The sequence below is a fragment of the Athene cunicularia genome (genome assembly GCF_003259725.1).
Source record: "Athene cunicularia isolate RWA chromosome 2 unlocalized genomic scaffold, athCun1 chr2_part1, whole genome shotgun sequence".
Taxonomy (NCBI): domain Eukaryota; kingdom Metazoa; phylum Chordata; class Aves; order Strigiformes; family Strigidae; genus Athene; species Athene cunicularia.
The window spans coordinates 4,817,439-4,828,153 of NW_020799095.1; the positions used below are offsets into that span (position 1 = coordinate 4,817,439).

At 35.4% G+C, this 10,715-nt stretch overlaps 1 protein-coding gene across 2 annotated transcripts in view; it reads left to right on the forward strand.

Moving 5' to 3' along the window:
* ULK4 (unc-51 like kinase 4) overlaps positions 1 to 10,715 on the forward strand; it is a 249,423-nt gene that overhangs the window by 146,924 nt on the left and 91,784 nt on the right. For both annotated transcript variants that reach the window (XM_026843577.1, XM_026843576.1), the window contains exon 31: positions 6,531 to 6,636. In XM_026843577.1, the coding sequence (XP_026699378.1) occupies positions 6,531 to 6,636 (106 nt within the window). The remainder of the gene's footprint in view (positions 1 to 6,530; positions 6,637 to 10,715) is intronic.

The following is a 10,715-nucleotide window of genomic DNA, read 5'->3' on the forward strand; positions in this document are numbered from 1 at the left end:
CTACAGGAAGCTGCTTCAGGGTGTCTTCTCTGTGAAAGAGCCCTACTCTATTTGAGGGAGTAGTCTTCTCAGGCTCCCTCTGTTGACCGTAAAGAAAATTTCCCTTGAGAATGAGTTCCTTTCCTAAGGTTTCAGGAATAAAGGGAGAAACTTTGAGGTTTCATTGGTGCCAGAAATGTAGGTGCAGTTCTGTAGGAAGAAGCAATGACACTGCATTTAGAGGTTTGCTTCTGAGGTGTTTTGCACTTCATCTGTAACAGTGTAAGATTGCATGGCTGGTTATTGTTTTCTGTGTTATGCTGCAACAAAATTTATCCTGCCTTTGTCCAAAAATTAGACAAAAAATAGTACATGAATTTCACCGACTCAGATTATTAGTTTCCCGTTGTTGGTTTGTTTCGTTTTTCTTCCCAAGATGACTGAGTCACTGAAAACTGACTAACAGAAACTTTCATGGTGCTAGCTTGGGGTTTTTTTGTCAGATAAATACAGAGAAAAAGCAAGGACAAGAAGGAATTCTTACTCAAGATTTGGGACTTTGGTAGTTTACATTATAAAAACTCTATGTTAATTCTGAAAGTGTATCGATATCCTGGTAACCTTCTCTTTTAATCATGTGTAAGTAGTATTTATGACAAGGTTATTAAGAGTTTTCCTCTTAATAACCTTGAAGATTGTCTACCCTTAATTCTGAACAGATTTAAGTCTTTTTCTCCATATATAGCTTATAAATGTCATGCTTCCTGACATGGGACAGTTTTGTAATCCTTAACTCGCTACATAAATTTTTCTTCTTGGATTAGCATGGTTTCCTCAACTTCCACAAGTTTGAAACATGAAGTGATCTTCTTAAAGGAGGAAAACTAGTTACCCTATGAATAGGTGGTGTTAAAAATACTGTTCTTGTTCACATGTCCATTCTTTGAAGTTGTATTCTCGCAGGATTTGGGAATAAAATGAGAAGAGAAGGGACATTAGCCTTATTTATATTTTCAGTTCCTAACATTTGTTGCACAAAAAAGAAGTACTTGTATGATCTTGACAGAGGCTGGTTTTCTAAAATTAACAAATTTCTTTTTTTCATTCTTCAGAGGCAATGTTTGTTAGAGCTCTGTTTGTTGTAAATGTCACCTTTCCTCCTTAGCCTTGTGAGATTCTGACCATTAACACAGATAAAATTGCATGCTTGTCTCCCAGATAACAAGGAATTTGGAGAAATTAAAAGGATATAACAAACGAGTTCCAGAATAAAAAGAAAAATTTTTAGATCTCTGAAAATCTGAACTTATATAGCAAGGGAATGCACTTGTAAACTGATATACTCTCAAAAATGGCTGTACTTATCAAAAAGTATCTTGTGAAATTTTGCATTGCCTGCTGCAGTGCGTAGGAGAACAAAATCTAAAACCAACACTACTGCTTTTTGATGGTTGGTATTTGACATCCTAGGCTTTTATTAATGGTATCCTTTCTCCTTCATCAGTCCTTCTAAATTACCACTGTTTTCCTGTCCTCAACTGACTCTGCCTAAGCACATGGTGACTGAGAGTACAGATTTTCAGATTTTTATTTTTTTTTTTTCCTCCAATATTCCAACAGAAGTATCTGTGAAGGTTGCAAAATTTCCGATCTTCAGGTGTGGACTGTTGTGATACATCTGAGAGCATGATTATTCCAGAAATTGCTTGACAGATTAGTACTTGCTCCTTATTGCATGACCATACCCAGAGGAAAATATTTGGAAATGTTATCTCTGTTAGAACTGTGCTTTTGAAAAGGCTGGGTTTTGAAAATCAGAATAACAAGAGATTTGGCTCTGCTTACTTCTGACTTGGATCATCAAGAAGGAATAATGTTAGCGATCTATATTACAAGCTTTCACTTTAGGCATAGCTGGTTTTATGCATCAGAAGTCACAAAATACTAAAGACCAGATTAGCCAACTATGTACATAGCTTGATTAAATTTGTTTCTTGGTGGGCTTCCTCTTGTGATTGAAGAATGGTTCATATGCTGTTGTGAATGTCTCTTGCAGGCTGCATGCCAATAATAGTTTCATATAGAAAGGTTCTACTGTTATGTACAGAAAAGTTTCCGATCCTCTATTTCAAATATGTGAAGTAATGCGGTATATCAAAATAAGCTAGGTTGGGTGCAATATTAAACTGTGCTCTTGTTAGAGGTCCTTGTTAGCATCAATGCTTTGGTTTATTTTGTGTCAGCTATACTATGCCAAAGTATCATAGTGCAAAAATAGTATCGTTTAGTAAATAAAATTTGGATATGGTTCATTTCTGCAGTTTTCTTCTTTCCTTGGGTTTTAGTGTTTGAAAAATCAAGTCTCCATCGTGTTGCATCCCCTTATTTACCTGACTTGTATTCATAGGTCCTATGTAAGCTTGAGAAGGAGAACCACTTTATAGTTAAAGTTTAGTCATTCTGATTATACTGAGTGAACAGTAGTATTGTGGTATATGGTGGTCCTTAGATTTATTTACAACATACCTGTAAACATAGCATTTAGTGCGTTTTCTCTGGATGCTTACATACATGAGTAGGAGGCATATATGTGAGGTCTCCCAAATCGTTAACTTCTTATCACAATTGTTATCTCTTCTGTTATCTAAAATGTAATTAAAATACTGTACTTTGCCTATGCTGTTCTAAGTTCTAATCCACTTAAAGGAAGAGAAATAGCAGCTTTAGCCATAGTATCTTGCCAAGATTCATACTCCCACTTTGCTAATTCACAACCTCTTACCTAACTGGCTTTAAAAAAATACTTCAAGTGATTTCTTTTGTTAACATACAATCCTTCAAAATTAGAATGAAAAGTTTAATGGCCTAAATGCAGTGCAGTCCTATTTGAAAAGCCTGATTTATCTTCTGTGGTTCCTTTTTTTTATACTTGTATTTCCTTGTTATGCCCTTGGTATTTCATAGCTGTCCTTTTTAAGCACTGAAGCAATTAGTTTTGAGAAGGCTGATTCTTCAGGGTCCAGTGCTTTCCTGCCTTTCATTCGCCGAAGCTGTACATTTTAATGAAGTTGTTTCATCTGTGTTGCCAAACACTGGAATTTTGCTGCTTCAATTCTAATTATCTCTGCTGGCAAATGCTATGTTTTATTAAAGCTGTCAAATGCACTGTTCATTAAATGTCCGCAGTCTGTGGTGCTGTGCACACAAATTAGATCAGCTTTACTCCTTGATAGATTATGAAGTTAAATATTTTTATATAAACCTCTAAAATCAAGTCTAACAACAATCAGCGATGACTTAGATAAGAATACCTGTAGCTTCTTGAACCCTAGTATCTTGTCAAAAACCATCTGATACGTACATTAAAACTCTAGTAGTACAGCTGAGTATACCTTTTGTAAGATTATTTTAGAGACCATTTTCCTTCCTCAAGATATGTAGATTGCATTTTCAATTGTAGTTTTTATGTGTTTAGGGTAAGATAAATTTTGTTACATATGCTTTGATATAAGTAAAAACATCATTGCTAGTGTTTCAGTAGAGGGTTGTATAGTAAAATTGATGTTTGTTAAAAGCAAAGATGGCTTCATTTTTATGTTACTAAGTTGGTGAATGCAAAACTAACTCCCAGATTCTCTTGTGATTGCATGTCTCAAAAGGGAATTTTACTAGAAGATGTTTACTTCAAATATATAGGGCAGTAATAGAAATATTTTACTTGCAAAGAATATAATTGAGTTGGCTGTCATTTTAGAACTTGCGGAATTTTTTGGCTTTTATTAATTTTATATTCTCAGTGTATGTATCATTATCTTCAATAAGTCAATAGTCATTCTTACTATTTAATGTATTGTTTTCCAAATTTTCTTTAGGAGAATTAATAAGATATTGTGATGATAGACTACCAGATAAACTTGTTGTTGATCTTCTGAAAAAAAATATTTTTCTTACACTTCAGCTATGTGTAGGAAATAACTTCAAATTTATTTTTAGTACCATGGCTTTATGGTATCTGTTTTCTGTATTGGTTACCTTATCTTTTGAAAAACAGTGTTTATACTTCCCAACATTGCTTTTAAATTTATCAGGCTGTATTTTAAACCTTCGAAGCAACAGATATTTATTGTACTCTTTTTAGAAATCATAAATTACAACTCAAAGTGCTATATAAAGAGAACTTTGGGGCTCTTGGATATATATATATTTTTTAGAGTTTGGTAGGAAACTACAGTCCTTCAGAAGACTGTGAGCCTCTCTTCCTTGTCTCTTCTCCTTATGATCCAGTTAAAGTCCTCTAGTATGAATAGAAAATTAATACAGCCTGAAGTTGAATAGGAGGCTGTGTATGTTTATATACTTCTTTATCTATTAATATGTTATGCCTTATCATGTATATTTCATAGTATTTATAGGAAATAATAGCATTTAATTTTAGTCTCTGAATGCAGAAACAGAAATTGATGCTTTCAAAGCAATCATCTGAGCCTCTACCTGTCAAAACCTTTCCTTTGGTGGTTAAATGTTTAAAGGAACATTTGTTCTTCACATAGCATGACCCTTTATACCACTGTAATAGATGACTTTCCAAACTGGCATTGAAGATGACTTTCACAGTATCATGAATTTTATCAGACTAGTCAAGAAATAAAAATCAGGAATGTCTCAATAATTTCTTGCAACCAGTTATATGGTGTTTCCAGGCAGGGATTCAGATAGTGTGGCTTATCCTAAATGTAGTGCTGATGACTTAGTCCTGGCCCAACTCAAAAAGTGCCTTTTAGAGATATCGCTCTGAATGGCATTCATAGGTTGATTTGAAGTGAATTCTTGGAAGAATAATAAAATAATCAAGCGGCCTAATTCTTCACTAGCTGTGATATTTAGATGGTCAGTAAGATTATCCCAAAGAAGGATAGACTGCTGCTGTCTTCATGCATACATCTGTGACAAAAGGTCAAAAATACCTCAGCAAAGACATGTAGAAAATAAACTCTTCTTGGCCACTGGCACTCGTCTCCTTAAGGAATTTTCAGGGAGATTGTTTCTTTGACTGCATTTAAGGGCTGAAGTAATTTTTGTCATCTGAAGTACTTAACTTCAGACCAATAATCTTTCATCTTGTTCAACTTAAAATTAACTTTTTTCAAAGGCCTACTGTCAGAGGAGAGATAGATCAGAATAGATGGCAGTAGTTGAGTGATACCAGTATATTGAGAGATTTGATGGGAAAGGAAAGCATGGAAGTCACCTAGGTGCATGTGAAAAATTCTAATATGTAAAATATGACAGCCTTTTCTTAATGTTGTTATTGTCACTTTCAGTGTATGTTTCTATTTGGCTTTGAGTCTGAAAAATCGAACAAAATATTTCCTGAACCTTCTAGGGAGATTTGAAATGTATTCAGGCTTGTATTTATACCTAGACTCAGATTTGGAAAAGCTCATCCTAATTTGACTTACCGGAAGGTACCTGAGTTATTGCTGTCACTTGCATGAATAAATAAATGCTTTGATTGCACTGCCTTATCCACCCTTTTCAGGTTGAGTGTACAAGTGCGCGAACTATAATTTAGGAAATAAAATTCTTTATAAACCCTGACACCTTCCTCTTATCAGTGTAGTCTCAGAAAAATTGTGTAAAATCACAGAAGCAATCATCAAACATAAGACAGATATCATAAGAGTTATGCAATTCACTACAGAATTAGGTCTTTAATGTGCATGTGTCGTGGTTTGAACTTGGCTGGCAGCCAGACACCGTGCAGCTGGTGAATGCAGGAGAAGACTGGAGGAACGCAAGGACAACTCGTGGGTCAAAATAGAACAAAAAAACAGTTTAGTGATTGTAATAAAACAAAGCAATAATAATAATGGAAAGTACAAACAGGTACTGCATGGTGTACTTGCTCACCACCTGCCTGCTGATACCAAGCCTGCTCCAGGCCAGTGAGCCTCACAGATCCCACTCTCACAGACCTAAAGCAAGAGAGAACCAGCCTCCTTTATATACTGAATGTCACATAATACGGAATACTCCAATGGCTAGTCCGGGCCCAGCACTCTGGCTATTCCTCTTCCCAATTCAAGAAAATTTAACTCTATCCCAGCTGAAACCAGGATAGCATGCGAGATAAACTTTATAGTTTTGAAAGTATACACATAAAACCAATAGATTTTATGAATAACTGTGAGTGATCAAGTTGAAACTGGAAAGAATAAAATTAATACCATTAATAAAAGAAATACCATACAAAGGGACATGTTCCTGGTTCTAAATATATAGAGATTAGGTTGATGAAGCTCTATGCTATTTTTAAAAGTCCTAAAATTTTAGACCTGACTAGGAGCTGTTTCAGTTCAAAAAAACATGGGAGAAGTTTTGGTCCAAGATTTGAGATTTGGCTCCCTGAAATTGATATTATCTACTAAGATATTTGACTGATTCTCGAGAGAGTATTGCTTTTGTATTACTACATTTTTGGAAGGGCATAGTTGTCTTCTAACCTTGCAAAAGCAAAACTAGATTATTTTTATTTTGTTTTGTTTTTACAGAAACACCAAGACTGTATACTTGGGTATACAATGCAAAGTGTAATTGCCTTACTGAATAACATTGTTGCTAACAAAAGCATGAACATGATGTTACTCTTTGAAGAAGGTAAGTCATCTTCATCTTTAGATATTCTCCTTACTATAGATGTTTCCCAGTCTGTTGTAATATCTGGCACGATGCAAAACTGTAGACTTGTATGTATTTATATTCTATAGGGGTTGTTAAATAACCACACTGTAACTGGCTGGTACTCCTTATCACTTCATCTACCTCCCTTACTGATCTGATTATAAATATAACTTTTAGAAGGCAGTTCCTCCAAGAAAATGTGGTTACAAAAGAATTACTGGCTGAAAGTTATGTTATGCCCATGAAGAATGGCTTTGGAAAAGAGTGGGCTAGAGCTCTGACCATAACAGTGCAGAGTGTAGGAGAGACAGCCTCTGCAAATTCTTCCTTTTCTCACTGCTCAAACCTGAGAAAGGATAAATTGTACAACATTTCTGCACTCTGGAAAACTAGCTTCTGTTCCACTCCAGTGATGTAACCTAATAGCCTAAATGGGGTGGATCACAAAATGGCTATGAAGTCTTGGTCTACAAACCATTCCATGTCTTCATTTCACTGTGTTTTATTATTGAAGCTCCTTTTATTTAGATTTTTTTTTGTTTGTTTACAAAATGAAGAGGAAATTTCTGCTGTTGGAAATCTATATAAATTTTACAACTTGTTTAGAAATATACACATCAATAACATTACTTCTGAGCGAGTGACATCCAGCATTACGGATCTGCACTACTTTTTGAGCTATTTGCATAGAGTAAATCAAAGATCTAGACTACTGGCATAGCAGTATATAGCATACTCCATAATGAAAAGGAAGATATTTGCATAGAGAGACAGTGAAGAGACAGCTAAGTCTCTTGTGAAGCTAAGAGTTGAGAGAAAACCTTTTAAAAGTCTCTAGGAAAAGATTGGATGGGGTGTGAGGGGAGAAAGTTCATCATAGTGTAACTTTTCTATAGTCATCACATCAGAGAAGGAGCCAGATGAGACATAATGTGATTAATGGTTTAAGCATAAACACGAATGGTGAGCAAATTTGAAGAATCTGAAAAAAAAAAAAACAAAAACAAAACACAAAAAAACCCCACATACAGTGTACCATCAAGATTGGTAGTAGTGGTCATGCCCTCGTTTTTGTAATTACCTTAGCAGTTAAAGCACTCACCCAGAAAGTGAGAGAGCTGAATTCCTGGTCTTTTTCACTCTGAAGTGGTTGAATGGGCAATGCCATCATTCATGAGATGAACTGGAACTTGACATTGTAACTAATAACAAACTCCTCTCCTCTGTTTCAAACAGATCCACTCTGAAGTTAGTGGTGTGAAAACAGGGTCTAAAGAAAAGAAAGGAGAATATGAATTGGTGAGGGATGGTTCATATGATTCTGATTCTTTGGTTATTTCTCAGCAAACTGCCTATCACACTTAGATCAGCTTGGGGTTTCTTAGGATTTAAGATGTATGTGCTGCTTTTATTATCTTTGGTCACATCTGCTCTGTGTCAGGCAAAATCCTAAACTAGCACTGACCTGAGGTGCAAGAGGATAACTTGTTAAAACTGCACAATGATATGCAAAGAAGTTAGCTCAAGTCCCACAAGCACTGTAACCATGTAATTGACATGCTTTAGTCAAAGCAATATGCTTTGACTTTCTGCATGGCAAATTAGATGCAAAACAATTTAACAATGTGGCAAAACTGCATCCATTCACTAAATACCTATTCTTTATTGTCTCACAGAGCAAACTCCCATGTACTTTTTATGCTGCTGGTAGTATATCAGTGCACTTTCACTTCTCATCTGCTCCAAAAATAAAAGGCATCTCTTCCATCATGCTAGTTTCCAAATTAAGGAAGTGTAATAGAAACATTATTAAAGTCTCTTATCTTTTCCTTGTGCTATTTCATAAATAATTGCAGTAATATTTTCAGACTATTAGTGGTAGGATAACACTAACTTGAGCTCACTGAACATCAGCACCCTGACTAGGAAAAACTGCAGAGCAGCCAAAAATAATTTATCTCAAGTAAAATGTCCCCATCTTCTCTTATCCCTTGGCTAATCTTTGGAGTACTGAAAACCTGGATTTTGGCCAGTGCTTTATTGATTAAGGGCCTAATGGTTGAGTAAAGAACTTCTGAAATTTGTTTTGCAAGAACATTATGAAGGCATTGATCTTGTAATTGTAGACTATAAGATTTTCTTTGAATGAAAAAGAGACAAAAGTTATTCCATACGAACTGGAGGGCTTTTTATCTTGTTCATTACCAACTCTAAATACATAGTATTCACTACAGGAAAAACCTTAAACAACTTCTGCCACTATCTTTGATATTCAACTTGTAATTCTTGAATTATTTCTGTGTGATGGAGAACATGATCTAGTAAAATGGAAACTAAGCTCCCTCTTGCAGAAGAGGATCCTGGACTCCAAACAGAAAAGTTGATCATGAGTCGGTAGCGTGCCCTTGCAGCAATAAAGGTAAAAGAGGGCTCCAATATAAGAAAGAATAACTGGAAAGTTGAGGAAGGTGATTATTCTCCTCTATTTGACACTCATGAAATTTCAATCTAGAATGTCTAGTTTTGAGCTCCAAACTATAAGAAAGATATTGACAGGCAGGAGTAAGCCCAGAGGAGGGCAACCAATGTGTTTAAGAAAGTGGACAACTTGATGTGTGTATTTCCAGCCTCTGCCTGTACTATTACACTAATTTATTCCTTCCCAAGAACTTTGTATTTGCCTTTCTTAAACTTTAAGAGGTTTCTGGAAGCCCATTTTTTGAGCTCTTCTGCTTATTGAGCATTTTCTGGATGTTAGCTACACCCTTCACATCAACTGCTTGCCTCATTTCAGTGTCTCCTGCAAACTTGTTGAAGGTACATGTTATTCCATCCTGTTAACACTCTGTGTCCATGATGTTAAGGTATTCAACGTTCATGAGCTATTTTGCTGTCTTAAAAAAAAAAAAAAAGCTGAAGACAGAGTGTTATGGGTCATCAATTTCCCTTATTTCCCCATTACAGTGTGATAATTCACGTATATAGGAAGCTTTAGAAATTGAAAACCCTAAATACTTGCTAAACATTATAAAGAACTCAGGTTAGGGGGTCAGTCTTGTCAAGTTTTTTTGTTTCCAAGAGTGCAGACGTTAGCAATGAGGATTTCTTTCAGAATCTGTGTGTATCTTTCTTCAGCTGCCAAGCAGCGGTATTTTTGCACAGATCAGTTAGAGACCCTCGTCACTGTTTCTTTTTGTGTCTGCTAGCCTTCAGAACCTTTCTTCTGCTCAAAGGAGTTTTATTAGGTGACAGAGATTTTTTTTTTTTAATGGGTTGCAGCTTACGTGTTGAACTTTCCCCTTTCTCAAAGAAATCTTGCATGATGGCTCTTGTTTCATTACTACTTCTGTGATTTCACATTAATAACAATGATACAGTTGTGCATTTCAGCAACTTGCATACCGGGTGGATTGCGTAGCATTTAATTTCTCCCTGAACTGTGTTCTTTTGTGTGACAATACATCATGTAATGATAACCACTTTTAATGTTTAAAGGTCAAATGTAGAGTAACACATGCAACTAAAGTCACAGAGGGAATTTAAAATGGCTTGTACTTGTATTATCAGCTATTAAACATTTGTTCTGTTAACATTAATGAAAATTTCCATTTAATAATCAGAGGGGAATAATTGATTCAGTTTAATTACTAAAACTGGAATTCAGTAAGGAAACTGGCATAGGGTTTCTTGTGAAAAGTTAAGATGAGATGCTAAAAAGCCAAGACCGTAGTGGTCATTTTTAACATGGTCTTCTAAGAATGTGAGAATTACTCTCTTTACCTCTGTCTTGGCTTCTGTCTGGAAGTCTTTTTCTTTCCTCCCTTTTCCCATCTTTTGAAATCATTGGACAATTTAAAGTTAACTTGGGAGAGCATGGAGGTCCAAATATACAAAGTATGTATTCATTCTATAATAACTGATCTGAGGAAAGGAGAGAAACCCAAGTTAGTGCCATAGTTTAGGGAAAAGCAATAGTACGGGTGTATCAACTAAATATTCCTGGCTAATGTACATCAAGCAGGGCAGTGCAATACACACAACATATATATATATAT